A 17,682-nucleotide genomic window follows, 5' to 3' on the forward strand; every position below is an offset into this window, starting at 1 on the left:
ACCATACATGACTACTGGAAAAACCATAGCTTTGTCTAAATGGACCTTTGTCAGCAAAGTAATGTCTCTGCTTTTTAATATGCTGTCTAGGTTGGTCATAGTTTTTCTTCCAAGGAGCAAGTGTCCTTTAATTTCATGGCTGCAGTCACCATCTGCAGTGATTTTGGAGCCCTGAAAAATAAAGTCTGTCACTGTTTCCATTGTTTCCCCATCTATTTGCCATGAAGTGATGGGACCAGATGCCATGATCTGGAGAAGGGAATGGCAAACCACTTCATTATTCTTGCCTTGAGGACCCCATGAACAGTATGAAAAGAGTCAGGATTAAATATGCCAAATTCAGGATTCTCTGTTCTGAATGCTTGGGCATTTACCTGCTGGCCAGCTCGTTGAGAAGAGGAGCCACACTGTGGGATAGTTGTCATTTGCTTCTATTGCATAAATTGAAAGGCTATTTGTTTCCATCCTAAAAGAGCTCTCTGAAGGGGCTGTTTGTTGCTGTGCTGAAGTTTACACATTTTCAGTTCGTCTTTAGTATTTCTAATCGATGTAGCAAAAAGATAATTTACTCTGGAAAGTACTCTTGATTCAATTAATGTTAAATATATAGTAAGTATTGGATTGCCTTGAAAGGCTTGTATTTGTGGACATAGCTGTATGTGCGTGTTTCTCTATGCATATAGATGTATGGGGGTGACTTACCCTGTAACTATTAACTAATAAAGCCAACGAGAGTTCATTTTAGATCTTTAGTGTTAATAAGATCTAGCTTGATAAATGCTTACATGAATGTCGTACTTTAACCATAATCAGAAACACGCCTTCAGATAATCTCCTGATGCATGTAATTGAACCCTGAGTCTAGTGGTTTAAGCAAGTAAGGCTCCCTCTCTACCCCTGCATCCTGCCTCCCTGCCACCCCATATAATAATAGGCCTGGAGGTAAGTGATTCTTGGTTGGTGTGGTGGCTTAAAAGATGGAACTGAGGACATAGACTCATTGCCACTCTGCTCTGCCATCTTTCATATCGTTGATTCATCCACATGAGGGGAAGACGCTGCTGCACTTCCAGAGTTGCATCTTCTTTCCAGACAGGAAGGGAGCAGAGGGCAAAAGCCACCTGCCCATAGTCCACACCCTTCTGAAGCTTTTCCTAAAAGCCCAGTGACTTTTGACAAACTGTGAATAGCAGTGTCTGCCTCGTGCTGCAAGTGGGTCTGGGAGGCCAGTGTTTTAGCTGGGGTATTGCCACTTCCAGAAAGTCAAGCTTCTGCTAGGAAAGAAGAAGGGACACATGAATAGGAGGTAGGCAGTCTGCTGTGACTGTCATGATTTTGCAAGGGGAGTAACTGGCTTTGTTATTAAACCCATAGTTGTATCTGTAAAAAAAATAGTTTCAGAAGTTGAATACGGCAATAACAGCTCAGTCTGGAGTTGTGCAATTAATTGGAATGAGGTTCACTGTGCCTTTTATGTTTCTGTGGCAGTCAAATATGTCAGGAATGGGGAGCACATTTTCTATTGAGAGCCACTGACCCATAGGGAACAGTTCGCAAATTTACTGTTTTTTGAAGAAAACTAATTGTAAGAAGAAAAGGTCAAAAGTTTCCATTCTGCTGTTTTCAACTCCAGATTAGGTAATCTAAAACTTCATTGAATAAATAATAGACTGAATAATTAAAATTACTCCTCTTAGGATGACTGAAAAAGAACAGAAGCAAGTGATAGAGGATAACAGACAACTACAAATAAGCCAAATGGGTTGCCAGTTGGTTTCTCTGCACAAATAGTTTTTCTTTCATCTTGATGGTGATTTTCCTCTTTCCTTCACAAAGCTTGCGAAAATTAACCTCCCTCCATTCCAATTTACTCACAACAAACATACCTAAAACCCACACTGCCCAGGCACAGTATCTATTTCTGATAAAATTATTTGTAAAACAGGAATAGAAAGACACATAACAGGATACAAAATTCTTTCAAATCATAACCACATCATTGTTAATGTTGAAACCTTAGAAAGTGTCCTCCTGAAAACCCGGCAAAACCAACCGTGCCCCTGTTGCCACTGTTGTTGATCATATTTCTGGAAGTTGGAGCCAATTCAAGGAATGAGGTATAGCTATTCCAAATGGGGAGACAAGGCATCTTTTCTTTCTGTAGATAATACTTATTACCTCCAAACACTCAAGGCCATCCACTGAACATGACTGTTGGAATGAATATAGATTTTTATTTATTTTTTGTGGAAGCAGAACAAAATGTGCAGCTAGATCAATTTTAACAAAGTGAATGCATCTTTTGTCACCAGTACCCAAATCAAGCAATGAAACAGTCCCAGCACCCCAGAAGTCTTCCTTGAGCCCCTCTATAGTCACTACCCATATCTTTAGGGAGGTGGAGATGGAAATGGTTTCCTTTTTTTTTTTTGGTGGGTTTATTGCATTTTCTAAACTTTCAACAATAAGGTAACCTGAAAGAAAAATGATCATTATATTGGTATCTGTTCTGCATGTACATATTTTTATAAGGAGTTTTGTTATTCCTAGGCTGGAATTTCCTTTCATCTGTTAAGTTCAGCCACTGTCCTTTGGGTCAGTAACTAATTTTTAAAAGGGTCTTGAAATTGTATCTCCCACTAACTACCCATTCTCACTCCCACCCCTATAGTAAAATAGTCTGTTGATGACTTAAAAGTTAGGAATCAGTTTAAAGAATATGAATGATGAGAACAGGTAACCTGCTCTCATTGAGAAGTTCAAAGGGTTAATATTCCTTTGACCTACCAAATTGGCTAAGAGGTAGTTTGGTGCCATCAATAATATGGGACCTTTTTTCTATAAATGAGTCTCTTAACCCCTTGGGTTTCATATTTTACTCTCCGTCTCTTTTTGCATTTTGACGCCTATTGCTTATTGCCTAAACTTTCTCTTCTTCACTCCTCTAGATTGTGAACCTTATAGAAGAAACTGGACACTTTCATATCACAAACACAACATTTGATTTTGACCTTTGCTCGCTGGACAAAACCACAGTTCGTAAACTACAGAGTTACCTGGAAACATCTGGAACATCTTGAGGATACAACAACTGGATGCATCAAAGACTATTTTTTTTTTTTTGGTTGTGATTTTTTTTTTCCTTGTTTGTTTATATGAAAACACTCAGAATGATGCAACCAAAAGGGAAAAAAATAAAAAGCAAACAACCTTCAGCTTTATTTTTCTTTAAAGCCAGTCATCATCTCTTGATAAAGGAGAGGTTCAGCAAACCAGCCTCAGTGGACCACTCTTCTCTCCAAGGAGATCCCCAGGAAGAGTTAGCCTGGATAGCCTTGAAAACAAACAGATCAAACACAACACGAGAAAACTTAAAGAATGTGTATGGTATCACGTGTCTCTCTCTGTGGTGGTTCATTCCACAGGACGAATGCATATTCAACACACTGCCTTATTACATAACTGATCTATTTATTAATCGCATACTATAGAGTCGTTGAGGGAATGACACCACAAGACATTCTAATCTCTCGGTCCCGTGGATGCTCTTTCAATGCAGCGCCCTTGCCATCCCAAGCCCAGTGACCTTACTCTGTATACCGTGCCACTCTCCAGCAACTTTTTCCAAGTCCCTTAACTCGTTGCAGTCTGTATTTTCCACCTTTTTTTCCAGTTCCAGGACACAAATGATCAACTGGGGGGACCAAATAGCCACCCTGATTTTCTTCTTTGTGGTCTTTTTTTCCTGAAAGTTACAGTCCTTGGCTGTATCCATATAATGAATGATCTTGGACCATGGTAGTAAATGCACCAAATAGGATCATATGAATTGCTGTCTAGCCTTAGTCAATAAACCTGTAGGACTTTTAAACAAACGTGTACCTGTAAACGTCCTGCATCCTACATTGTCGAGCTGCCATCAACATCCTTGTGTCTGTTTCACTGTTATGATATTAGATAAATATGGAAGTGAATGCATTCCACAGGATCATCATTGAAAAAAAAAAAAAGAATTCTGATTCTGTTTTCTAAAGAAATGTTGTAGAAATTCTTAATTTGGGTCTATTTATTAGTAAGAGGTTCAGCTTTCTTCAGCTGCCAGTGTGTTACCCATCTTTACCATCAAACCTGGAGTAAGAGATCTTTGTTTGTTCTCATATGATCCTCTTAGACTCTTTTATATTTGAAAAATTAAAATCTTTGGGGGAAAACTCTTGATTATTCTGCCATAACAGATTATGTATTAACTTGTAGATTCAGTGGTTCGATACCTATTTAGTCACTTGCTTATGTTTCCAGAAGGATTTCTTGTATTGGTGACAATAAAGATGGTTGGGGAGGGGGGATATTTTTGTTCTTGATGTACCCTGTTTTGAAACTAGAAATCTGTCCTGTGGCATGCAAAAGAAAGCAAATTATTTTTAAAAGAAAAAAAAAAAACCCAAAGTACTTTTGGTGTCATTATTCCATCTTCTCCGTAAGTGGAGACATGCAAACTACGAACAGCTCAGCTCCAAGTTTTTGTGCTAGGAATTCAACTGAAAAGAAAAGAAAATGAAGAAATACTTCTGGATCCAAAGGTTCGTTCACTGGATCAGCCTTAAGAAAGTCTCTATGTGTGCTAATAGACCAGTATCTCCCTTGTTGATTCCCACGCCAGATGCTGTCTTTTCATACAGAGATTAACTAGGGTCTGTACAGAAAATGGTCTTTCCAGACCCATTCTTTTGGGCAGGAATGTAAATGCAGATTGATAATGGAGTTATTTCTGCATTTTAAAAAGGGGATTTTTTTTTTTTTTACATTGTTTTTTTCTATCCAAAGACATAATTTTTTTTAAGGAAAAAAATAGTAATACAGCCATGCTCCTTGTAAATTACTTCTCAAAAGCATCCTCTCTGAGGACAAATGTACTTTTTCAATAATGTTATGACTCTTATGATTGGCAGGACCATCCTTGAAGCATTTGTTTCGTAGTCCACTTCTCACTGTTTAATTACAGAGGAACTTTGAGTCATTTTGAACATCAGGTGACTGATGAATTGTGTGGTTTTAGTTGTGTTTTTTTTTTTTTTTTTTTAACTTTACAGGTGAAAGGGGCGGACAATGCTTATATGGAATTGTTTGCGACATTTAAAACTCTTGAAATTTTTCTAAATGTTAATTCACACATTCTAATTAAGCCAGAAATGTATGTAGCTTAACTAAAATATCTGTGCAGTTTAACTAGAAATGTATATATGTAGTATGGGCCATTTTTATTTTTGTGTTTTAATTGTGTGACCAAAACTGTGATTTGGCAATGTAAAGATGTTTTTGTTCCCTAGGTTACTGACCAAGAAACTGGTTAACATAAGTAAGCAGACACAAAGGATAGTAAGAAGGGTAGCTATTACAGTGATAAACTTTAGGCCTAAAATTTAGGTAATAAAGCAAATGTCTTCAGAATATTGTCTGGAATGGATAAAATTCAGGAAAATTTAACCCTTCACTGAGACAGAAAAATGAGTTTTTCATGAAATTCCAATAGAATAAGAGTCATATTATTAATTTTTTTAAGTTGAACTCTTTGCTCTCATCTGATTTTTAAATGCAGAAATGATAAACCCCTTTCAATTAAATTCTAATAGTTAGAAACCCACTGAGTTCTGCCAAGCTTATGTACACTCACCTTTGAAACCTGTTAAGGTATTTTTGACATGTGTGTTTTAACAGTGGCTTCAGTTTTTTTTAAGCATGAAGGGAAAATGGCAGGGTTTAATTTCTTGTGTGTGTGTGTGTGTGTGTATGTGTGTATATATATATATATATATATATATATGATGTTTCCAATAAAATTAATTGGGTGAGTGTGAATATGGTTTAAGCCAACCAGAGTATAATAAACTTTAAATTTTCCCTCAGCAATTCAAAGGAAAAAACAATTTATGTACAGTACTTCCTCCCCTCCCCTTATCAATTAGCATTTGCCTCTGGTTTTGCAGCTGGATATTTAGAAAAAGATATGCTTAGTTTATAGCAGGCATGTTAGCAACAAAAATGTGTGCAGCTATTTTGTTTCTTCACTATAATCCGCCTGTCTTTATGTAGACAAATAGATATAGACAAATAGATATGTCTATATATGCTTGTATATTGTGTCAAAGTAGGGGAGGACATAAAAACTTAAGATCAGGAGACAAAATCTCTAGGAGAAAAAATTCCTAGAAGAGTGTCCCAAACATTTTTAAATTGCAAAGCAAATTACTGTAATCTGAATAATTACCCACCTGTTTTGTGGGAAGAACCAATAAAATTGGTTTCCTTCCACTAAACACGTCTTCTACCAAAAATGTTTCTGCTGGTAACTTTTACAGACCCAGCTACTCTTTAAAAAAAAAAGTTTCAGCTTGCATACCATCCCACATACTATTTAGAGCCCCACACGTGTGAATAAGTTGACATACTTGTATTTGAGAGAGACTTTATTCTTAAAATGTTTTAGGTGTCCCTAGGTAACGGAGGTGGATGTTTCGTGTTGGAAATGGCCCGTGTTGCTATTGGATGGTGTGTGTTCATTTTTCTCACTGTGGAGGTGATCTGCTCTGGAGTTGTTTGCTGTATGCTTGTTACTTTCCACCCTTAGCACTTTTGTGTACTAATGCTGTGTACTCCATACGTACACATACCTTAAAATCTTGCTTTGGACTGTCGCTCTAAAGCTATGAGTATAATGTACAGACTGCTACAACTGCAATGAATGTTGAGGAGTCGATTCCCATGGTTTAGTCGAGTCTTGGACTGGAAGTCTACATCTTTTGACCTCTTTTGTTTTCTATGATGCTTTTTTATTATGTAGGCACTGCCATCCTTGAATATCCCTTGTAAAGATGCATTGAAGAAGTCAAAGGAAGACAAAGCCACCACTGTCTGTAAACTGTAAATATGTATTTTGGCACTTGTACTCCAGTATTCTGAAAGTAGAGTTATGATGGAAATGCTGACAGATCCCTAATGGTGGCTAGGGCTACCAGGCAGTGCAAAAATAAATTAAGTAATTGTATTCTTGAGATTATCAGTGCAAGGCCAGCACGTTTTATAAATCTGTCAGTATCTTTTTTTAATGGAGTGTGTATGTGTAGTAATGTTGAAAGATACACTGTGTATGGTGTGTAGATGCTACTATGTGAACTACAAGGCATTCGTTAAGATGTATTTCCCATCTCTAAAACCCATGTTGAAATGTAAGTACAGATGGACAGAAATAGGTGTTTTACTTAAATTCATATCAAATTTGTTGTGGCTCCATTTTCTTTTCAGCGTACAGTCTTCCTGATTAAGAGTCATTTGACCAAGATTTGGTTTCCCTTTGCATACAAGAAAAATGAGCCCCCAGCCTTTCTCAAGAAGTGATGCTGGTCTTAAGGAAGAATAAATGATGAGAGGAGAAACAGCTGGGGACACAGTTTTGCTCCATTCATCTTTGAGTCCCCAGGGTCTAGCACCGTATTCTGTGTCCTAAAACCAGTACATTTTTTCAGCTCTGCAAAGATTGGGCAAGAAATGGTAGGGTACATTCTTGGAATAAACCAGGTTACTTGTGCATGGTATTTTTTTCTTTTTCCCCTTTTTTCTCTGGGAGGTTCTGTTTACAAACTTAACAAAGGTCTTGCATTTACTCTAGCGGCAAGAAATGCTACCTTGTTTAGACAGGAAGGAGAAAGACTGTATCAACAGAGAGGAGAGAATGCTTTTGGTTTTGCAAGGAACCAAGGGATTGGATGTAATGCTCTATGTAATGCTGCTTAAGAGTAGAGAGGCCAGATTTGAGAAACCTTATCTTCAGGTGACAAGCCCTTGAGGGGACGATAGTGGACTGCTTTGTATCTTATCAACTAGCAACTGGTTTTAGGTGTGGAAGCCTCAGTCCCAAATGGGCTCATCTGACAGCTAAGCTTTCTAATGACCATGCTTGAATTGGACTATCTTTTCCCCTTGTTTCAGCCTAGATATTCATTTGTTTATTTTAAAATAATGGCTTTGCATTTTCTCCAACATGGAGAAAGTCAGAGTAAGCATCCTGGGCTTGCTGAAGACAGGATGTCGTCTCCCAAGTGCTCTCACATGGGAAGTGCACTGAACCTCAGTCTCCCCCCAAACCTCCCCATCCCCCTCCCTCCACCGCCCCATGCCATACGCAGAATCGCATTCCCACTTGTATACCCAGGGAGTCCTGGAGAGAGAGATGGCAGCTGAAGTGAGACCTGACGCCCAGACCTCTCTGCTTGGGAATTTGGGGATACGGTGTCCAAAACGAATGGACTCATTTGTTCTGATTAGTGGAGTAACTAAGAGTATTTTATGGGTTCCCTTGCTCAGAATACCACCCAACTAGAAAAGCCTGAGCACATTTCAATGCTTCTGCTTTCTCCACCCGGTAATAGTATCCACACCTTCCTGTTTATGTGGCCTCTTCCTCTTGGAGGCATTTCCAGTCTTTTCCAGAGGTTGTTAACTTGCCCTGGGCTGTTGGCGCAGCCTCTTGGTCTTAATTTCCCCTTAATTAGAGAAGGGTAACCAGTGTGGTTCCCAAGCGCTAGGGAGAGACATACAAGGCACAAACGAGAAAACACTCCATTAATTATAACTGGGCCCTATAGCCATACAAAAATAATCTGCTGGAATGAGAAGGTCCTGAGTCCACGTTGATAATAACTCAGGGTGTTGGGATCATGTGCACGGAAGAGGTGGCCACAGGGAACAGGGAGATGGTGGTGCGTGAAGGCAAAGCAATTTGCTCCTTCTGCCTGGTAACACGTCTCCCAGCACATGTGGCCCCCACTGCGGAGCTCTGAAGTTTCAAAAGGGTAGAAAAGGATAAATCCAGGCCATTAAAAGAAAATAATCAAAGCTATTGAAAAGATAAAACAAATGAGTCGCACTAAAAGGGCCGTCTGTGCAAGTAATAAGGCTGAAATACTGATACCGATTTCCTAGCCGAACAGCATTCCTCACACATGTGGTTTGTGTATCCGTGTCTGGGTGGGTGGTCTGGGGAGAAGTGCTAAATGCAGCAAGCTGGCTTAGTTTTTGAGCAGCGGAGGGAAGCTTTGGGACAGGCTCAGCCCCTGGCATCTATAGCCCCTGCAACATAAAGAGGCTTTCCTTTTGCTTTGTTCCAGGAGGGAAAGTTTTAACTTAGCTTATTCATTTAAATATGAGTCTCTGTTCTGCACAGAATCAAAGGGTAGGGGGGGTGTGTGTGTGTGCGGGTGTTTTAAAGCACCTCCTTGTCCTGTGTCCCAGCTCTAGGGGATGGGATGTATGGCATAGAGTGTAGTAACTCTCCATTTGTTCTAATTTATCCCCTGAGTGCTAGGCAACTATACACGTTCCTTTGGAAAGAGATGCTATTTTAAATAATACCTCAGTCTAGATAGGACACGAAAGAGTATTAAAAGCACATGTTATGAATATAGTCCACGAACAAAAGCCAAAGGCAGATGGACTCCCCCCAGAGGCACATATATATTGATGACAAAGGAAGTACACTCAGTTCAAAGGGGGAGACTTGTTATGGGAGACTTCTACTCAGAAGATAGGTGCCCATCAATTCATGGCTTTTGACAGACATGGATCTTTGTCTGAAGACAGGTTGCTTCGTGAATATTCCTCAGAATTGATGACTCTTGTGGTCTTTATTTTGAATATCCATCACTGGGGGAATAGATCATTGTTTTCCACATTATGATGTATGCTTGTTTACAGGTTTATTTCCTACCCACCCCTCCGCACCCCCCTCCAACTGAAATGAAAGCCTGATGAGGACAAAGGCTTTGTCTTGTTATACTGCTGACTCCAGGACCTAGAACAATTCCTGGACAAACTAGGTCCCTATATTTGTTGAGTGAAAATGTGGGAGTATTTTGTAAAACATTGACCTCTTTTGACATTTTATGAAAAAAGGTTTTGAGTTAAAGCGAGTTTGGGAAACCTGCCCAGTATCTGACCCTCTTGGAAATTCATCACTCACTCCTCTAGTAAATCTCTGGGAAGCCATATATTCTGCCAACAACCACCAAACTGGTTTAACTTGAACACTATTTCTTAGGTTGTATGTAACAACAGGAGTTGCAGAAGACAGTAACAGATGTTTTGCTTTAAAGTTCCTTGATCAACATAATTTTACACTATATTTCATTCAAGGCTTACAACTTAAAGTTGGGGTGCTGCAGGTTCACAGAAGGACAGTAGAGCTGTTAATATCCCCAGAAATTGTTTTCTGGGTTAGGTGACCACTTACCATCCAAAGTGGAACACTGGAGAATTATTCCAGGACAACGTGAGTAAAGTGGGTTGTCTTTGGCAAACTAGAATATGTGGCAGGGCATCGTATTTCCAAGGAATGCACTATTGGACATGGAGAACTGAAAATTTACCCTCAGGTTTCTGCTTCTACCCTCAGATTTCTGCCTGTACATCATAAACAGTGGTTGGGTTATGTATGGTAACAAGAGCATCCTCCTCAAGGTAGGGGCAAGCCCTTAGGATCCAGGTTGGAAAGGGCATTTTCAAAGTTACTGAAGATCTACAGGTGTTGAAGTGGCCCCTGGGCCATTGCCCATCATCAACCGCTGCCCCCCGACCCACCCCAAGCCGGAGCCTATCAACTGAATAGGTGAATAGGCTGTAGATGATCAGTGCTTTCTACAATAGATGCACCATACAGATATGTGTATGGACCCAACAGGTTGGGTCCCTGGCCCTGTTCCCAGAGCCTATTGCATGTTGAGGTTGTGGTGTTTTTTCACACAGGATATCTTCCACCTTTGCACCAAATGTCACCTCTTCATTGCCACCTGCTGAGTCACTCTGGCTCCTGCTGCTGCTTCCTGGGGGTTGACACCCTCTCCCTGCTTATTGTTGGAGTGTGTTCTGGAATTTTGCTGCTCTTTACTCTGCCTTCATGCCCTGCTATGTGATATCCTTTGATGTTTTAGTGGTTCTAGGTTGCACAGGTATAATTCCTAGTAGAGACGGAACAAAGACTCCAAAAATGTTGAGTGAATGAATGACTGTAAATAAACCTCTTGGCTTGCAAGGGGGTTGCTACATTGTCACACTCTACTGCCTCCTCCTCCAAAATTCCCTTATTCTGCTACTGTTTTAAAGGTAGTGTATTATGGGGACACAAACCACAGATGCTGGAGTCAGAAAGGCTTGGTTTTGAATCCCAGAGCTGCCACTCCTAGTCCTTAAACCCTTAACCTTTCTTGTCACTTGGTTTTCTCATCTGTGAGATGGGAATAAAAATGTACTTCTGTTTTAAGGTTGTTACAGAGATGAGATACTTGTAAGAGCACTTGGCATGCACCAGAGTGATTTTTACGGTGCTTCTGCTGCTGGAGTCTGATGAGAGCCTCTGATTCGCTCTTGTGGTTGAGAATTTTGCCAACACATAGCAGGACCTTGTTACTGTTTGCTGTTCAGCCTCAAGTGTCTTTATTCTAGTTGTCCACCTATTGTGATGTGCCCGTGGTTCAAACAGCTGTGAGCATTGGCCATCCTCACATGCACTTTCTTGCAAAACAGTTATCAGTTACACAACTGACTGCTGCTTTGGTAGCTGTTTCCAGCTTGGAAAAGAAAAGCAGACAGAGGTAATGGGATAGTGTTCAGGTTTCTAGTTGGCCTCAGGGCTGGGTCACCTTAAACTGAATTGAGCACATTTTCTCTTGGTGAGCTTGTTTGGTGGAGATAATGTTGGTGAAGCTGAGGTCATAGGTTCAACCCCTTTCCGAGCCCATTTGGTTTTCCCCCTTGTATGGCTACAAACTTTCCAGTCTTAGGAAGTCCAGGGTCTTAGAAGGACAGAGAGAGAGCCTGTCCTTTCGAACATGACTTCATAACATCTTCTGAAGGGGGATTATTATACATTGTTATCATCATTGCCATCTTAAGGCACCCATGGCTTACTATTTTGGTAAAGGGTGTTTGGTTGGGTGACCAGCCTCTCAATAATATTGGCAATTTTACCTGGAATAAACCAAGGTTGTGACCTTGGTTAGACAGTCATTCTACTCAGTTATCATGTAGACCTTAGGATGATATTACTCCTTTTGTTTTTGAAAGCAGATATATATACTATGTTGAACTGTTATCTTGTAATCCTGTGATCTGATTTATAGCAAGTATCTCCCTAACTCTTATTTCAGTATTGTACTCTTAAAAGCCATACCACGGTTTTGATGGGATGTGGTTGGCCATATTGCTTTGTAGAGGACCCCCGTATAGCCCTTTGCTATGTTGCAAGGCAAAGAAATGCCCACTTTAGTGACTACTATTCCCTATATTCTTTTTTCTCTTAATTATGTGATGTGTTAATTTTCTATTGCTGCTATAATAAATTATGACAAACTTAGTTGCTTAAAACAGTGCAAACTTAGAATCTGTGTGCAGTGCAGGAGACGTAGGAGATGCGGGTTTGTTCCCTGGGTTGGGAAGACCCCCTGGAGAGGAGGAAATGGCAACCCACTCCAGTATTCTTGCCTGGAGAATCCCATGGACACAGGAGCCTGGTGGCCTATGGCCCAAGGGGCTGCAAAGTGTCAGACACAACTGAAGCGACTGAGCACAGGCTAAACTCAGAATGTCGGCTGCTGCTGCTGCTAAGTCGCTTCAGTTGTGTCCGACTCTGTATGACCCCATAGATGGCAGCCCACCAGGCTCCCCCATCCCTGGGATTCTCCAGGCAAGAACACTGGAGTGGGTTTCCATTTCCTTCTCCAATGCATGAAAGTGAAAAGTGAAAGTGAAGTCGCTCAGTCGTGTCCGACTCTTAGCAACCCCATGGACTGCAGCCCACCAGGCTCCTCCGTCCGTGGGATTTTCCAGGCAAGAGTACTGGAGTGGGGTGCCATTGCCTTCTCCCAGAATGTCAGCAAGGCTGCACAAAGTCTTCCAGAGATTCCAGGGGAGAATCAGTTTCCTTGCCTTTCTCCAGTTTCTAGAGACTGCCTGCATTTCTTGGCTCACGGTCCCCTCCTCCATCTTCAACGTCAGCAGTATAGCTTTATAAAACATCTCCCTGACTTTTACCTTCTGCCTCCTCCTTCCATCTTTTACGAACTCTTGTAATTACCTTTGGACAATCCAGAGAATCCAGGATAATTTCCCCATCTCAAGATTCTTTACTAATCATAATCAAACTTGCCCCTTTACCACGTAAGGTAATATATTCACAGGTTTTAGGTATTAGGATATGGTCATCTTTGGGGGGCAATTACTGTGTCCACCACAGTGGGAGGATGCCAGTATTGAAATCCCCATCCTTCTGGAAGTTTAAGGAAATCAACTTCTGCTTAGGTAACTAAGTCGAATTTGTCCATCCCACGTTAAAAATGAAAGTAAATTTGCCTCCAGTTCTAATAGTTCACGGCATCATCCTTTGTGATGACTGTAGTCGCAATTTTTGAAAAATCCACCGTGAACATCTTGAAGGTTATTTAAGGTTCTGGCTGTGGTGATGGAAATTCAGTCTGTCATTCAACATATATTTACTGAGTATCTACCATGTGCCAACCAGTCTCCTGAGGAGCTTGTGAAAATGTAACCGTGATGCCTACAGAATTTCCCTCCCACTTTGCTGGGACAGAGACTCTTCCCTCCTGAGCTACAATGTCATCATGTGGTTAGGATTTGTTTGAAGCAATATGGAAATCCTTAACTGGCAGACAGACCAAACAGCCTCTCTGGGCTCCCAGCCTTCTCACTCTCACGGCTGATGGCAAACTTCTTAATCTGATCTGAGTTTCACAACCTTTTTAAAGAATGGCCAAAAGTAAATTTGTTGTTGTTCAGTCGCTAAGTAGTGTCTAACTCTTTGCGACCCCATGGACTGCAGCACACCAGGCTTCCCTGGCCTTCTCTGTCTTCCTGAGTTTGCTCAAACTCATGGCCATTGAGTCAGTGATACCATCCAACCATTTCATCAACTGTTACCCCCTTCTCCTTGTGCCCTCACTCTTTCCCAGCATCAGAATACATAGTTCAAACAGCGCACAGGGAGCAGTCTGGGGCACTGACAGAACACAGGAGCCGGCCCTGCAGCGCCACCGAGTCAGCGTGTAGTTGCTCCTCGCTGCTCCGTTTTGTTTAATGAAGATGAGAACCCGATGACGTCAGCAGCATCCTACACCGTCTACCCCAGTGAGTACCATATGCTGAGCTGTGGTCTGGTTTTATCAGCATCACCCAGGGAGCTTTTACAAGCCATTCCTTTTCCAGAGGCTCTGACTTAATTCATTTGCATGAAGCCTTGGATATCGGTAATTTCAAATGCTCCCTAGATTATTCTAACGTGCAGCCAGGATAGGAGTGTAAAAAATTAAAGTCCTGGTTCCCACTGCCAGAGATTGTGATTTAATAAGCCTAGAATAGGGGCCACAGATCCTGATCGTTAAAGTTTCTAACAGGCCGCCAGGTTTGGAGGTTACAATCCTAGCAACAATCTTCTGGCACCTTCAGCTATCAGGATTCTGTTTCCCAGGGATCCCCAATGCTCATCAGGGACTTGTTCCAGGTACAGATTTCTGGAATGCTTGTCTACCCCAGCCTCTGGGGGCTGCAGCTAAAAAGCTATGGGTTTAACAAGTTCTCTAGGTGACTCTTACCTGGAAATTGTAGTTAACACTGTAGAGCTACTTAGGATCCTGAGGCCAAGAACTTAAAGTTGTGCCTTTACTTCCACTGATTTGTAATCTAGCCCACAAATCCACTCTCAGTTCCCTGCATTTGGCTGATTTGCCCTTGTGGCCAGTATTCCTGGTCTTGGTTTGGTGGCATACCAAGGATGGGGCATTGCATGAGTAGCATGGGCCAGTTTGCTTAACTGATTCTCCTTGGATTTTCTGCTCCGTTGAGGGCTGTCTGGACAGTGATGTATCATTTCCTTGTTAGGTCATCTGATCGGTTCACAGCAAGAAAGAGGGAGGGATGTCCTACAGTAGGGATCCCCAGCCTCTGGGGTCTAATGCCTGGTGATCTGAGGTGGAGCTGATATGATAATAATAGAAATAAAATAATAATAGAAATGATGTAAAAATAATAGAAATAAAGTGCACAGTGAATGTAACACACTTGAATCATCCAGAAACCATCCCTCTCCCACCCCTTGGTCTGTGGAAAACTGTCTTCTGCAAAAGCAATCCCTGGTGCCTAAAAGGTTGGAGACCACCACTCTAAAGTACCACACATAGGAATGAGGGAAATCATATCTGGGTGTAAATAAAGCAGAGGTACTTAAGAAGGCACTAGTCAGATTTCCTCTGATGGAGACAACGTGTTGGCCCTGAAATACTGAATGTTTCCTGATTGTTTTTGTGCACCAGGTAGACCTTTTTAGTTTCTTTTATACGATCCAATTTGTTAGCAATTCTAGCATAAGAAGATCACTGTTTATTCTTGTTTTAGTTTTGCCTTTCGGTAAATGGATTATTTCCTCGTGTCTTTAACTCGGTAACCAAGGTGGAAAAATTGTTTGCCTGAAATTAGCTTTCTCCTTTGTAACTATGTTAGCCTCAATAGGGTCTATGGTATGGATGTTCAGGCTCCAGAATTTTTGTACAGAATCATCCAATCCTCCTCAAAGGTGTTTTCCCAGCATATTTACATAGTTGAGTCCCCAGCCCACTGATGGTGTCCTCATACCTCACCAACTTATAAAAACTCAAAAGTCACTTGCTGTGTGGAATCTCCACAGATTTGACTACAGTGTTGACTTATGACCTAAAGGAATAGAGATGTCAACTTAGCTTTTGGATGTTTTCTGTGGATGAAAGATGATGGTGATTCCAAGTTGACTGAGGAGGAGTAGTATTTTTTTTTTTTCCAAGTCATCCTACATTCATAGAATTCAAAGTTTTTTCTCCAAGGGTCATTATTGGTCATTATTGATCTTGCTTTGAAATCCATCAGAACAATAAGTTTATTTGTATGGAAGCAAAATTTTTGACAAACTAAGTCATCAATTTTTCTCTTTCTTCAAAATGGAAGGCGTCCACAAGATAAGATGCCACTGATTTAAAGGTGTCAGGTATCTGTATTCAGTAGCGTGATAGAAATTATAATTTAGCCAATAAATAATTGTTCATCTTCCTAGAAGGTCCACCCCATGGTTATTTCATTGGCTGCTGACTGAGGGATTTTCCAGACTTTGAGTAACTTGGAGGATAAGCCCTGAGCCTTAGAGCTAGATGGAATACCAGGCAAGAAAAACAGAAGTTGCGGGCAGGGCAATGTGTGGTATGAGGGAGTCACCATAGGGCCAGGTATGGGGGTTTGCATGGAGCTGCACAGAAAACCCAGGAGGCATGGAATGCCTGGTACAGAAAGGCATTCCAGGAAGAGAGCCCACTATGGACAAAGGGGAAAGTACTGAGGACAATTACATCTAATTCAATTTGACTCAAAGATAGGCTACAGATGGGGGAAAGCAAGAGAGAAAACTGGAAAAGTAGGCAAAGGCCACATGCTGGCCATCCTTGTTGCCAGACTAACACACTTGGGCTTCACCCACCAGATAAATGGGCAGCTGTAGTGGGTAGGAGTAGCAAGGCCAGCTTTGCATTATTAGGTAGGGTCCCCTACTCTTCCCCTCCACAATATACTTAACAGTATACTATTAAGTATCCTCTGACCCCAAATTTCTGTGTTCTCATGGTACCCTTAGCATGAACCTCTGCAACATGCATCTCATGTTTTTGCTACTCTTGTATTAGTTATCTGTTGCCACATAACAAATTACCCGTACATTTAGCAGCTTAAAACACCACATATTTTTTAATCTCACAGTTACTGTGGAGTCTAGGCCTGGTTTAGTTGGGTCCTCTGGCTCAGAGCCCCTCCAAGAGCTGCAGTCAAGCTGCTGGCTGGCTAGGCTATAGTCATCTCAAGGCTCCAGTTTGGCATGATGTGCTTCCAAGTTCATTTAGTGGTTGTTGGCAGGATTCAACAATTCCTCACAGGCTGTTGGACTGTGGGCCTCAGTTCCTTGTTGGCTGTTGGCTGGAGGACACTCTCAGTTTCTTGCTGTGTGAGCTTCTCCAGCTGACAGCTTGCAGAGAGAAGCCAGCAAGCCGAGAGTCTGCTAGCAAAATGGAAGTCATGGTTTTATAATCTAATCATGGAAGTGACACCCATTACCTTTTTCTATATTCTATTCATGAGAAGCAAGTCACTAGGTCCAATTGACACTTAAGGAGAGATTCCTTCTGTTGTCATGTCAATAAAAGGAATCTGGAGCTGCCAGCTGGGTGAGTCCTCATTTGGGGCACTAATCTTCCTCTCAGATGGAGTTTGGTAGTGGATAAGGAGCAATGTTATTTCTTGACCCAAAAGAGCTGTGAACTTGAAGGCACTTCCTGATATCCCAGACCCCTGGACAGACTCAAGGAAACAGAGAAGGAATTTTTGTTCCTTAGCTGGTCTCCATCCTCCTCCCCTGAGAGCAAATGTGGCAAAACTCTGAAGCCTGCACAGGGGGAACAGAGAAAGAAAAGATATATATATTAGAAGGTGTCAGCTTGGATTTCCGTAGACTGCCTGTTTATGCTTCACCAACTCAACTTTCTGCTTTCTAAGTCATGGCCATTTGTCTTTCCTTCTGGAATGTTTTTAGTAGTTGGAAAGCAGCCCACCTCCCAG

General features: G+C 41.3%; 1 protein-coding gene across 4 annotated transcripts in view; it reads left to right on the plus strand.

Moving 5' to 3' along the window:
* MLLT3 (MLLT3 super elongation complex subunit) overlaps nucleotides 1-5,450 on the plus strand; it is a 324,734-nt gene extending 319,284 nt beyond the window's left edge. For all 4 annotated transcript variants that reach the window (XM_055577941.1, XM_055577939.1, XM_055577940.1 and 1 more), the window contains one exon: nucleotides 2,949-5,450. In XM_055577941.1, coding sequence (XP_055433916.1) covers nucleotides 2,949-3,080 — 132 coding nt within the window. In that variant the 3' untranslated portion in view covers nucleotides 3,081-5,450. The remainder of the gene's footprint in view (nucleotides 1-2,948) is intronic.
* The last annotated feature ends 12,232 nt before the right edge of the window (nucleotides 5,451-17,682 follow it).

The sequence above is a fragment of the Bubalus kerabau genome, chromosome 4 (assembly GCF_029407905.1).
Source record: "Bubalus kerabau isolate K-KA32 ecotype Philippines breed swamp buffalo chromosome 4, PCC_UOA_SB_1v2, whole genome shotgun sequence".
NCBI classification, from domain to species: domain Eukaryota; kingdom Metazoa; phylum Chordata; class Mammalia; order Artiodactyla; family Bovidae; genus Bubalus; species Bubalus kerabau.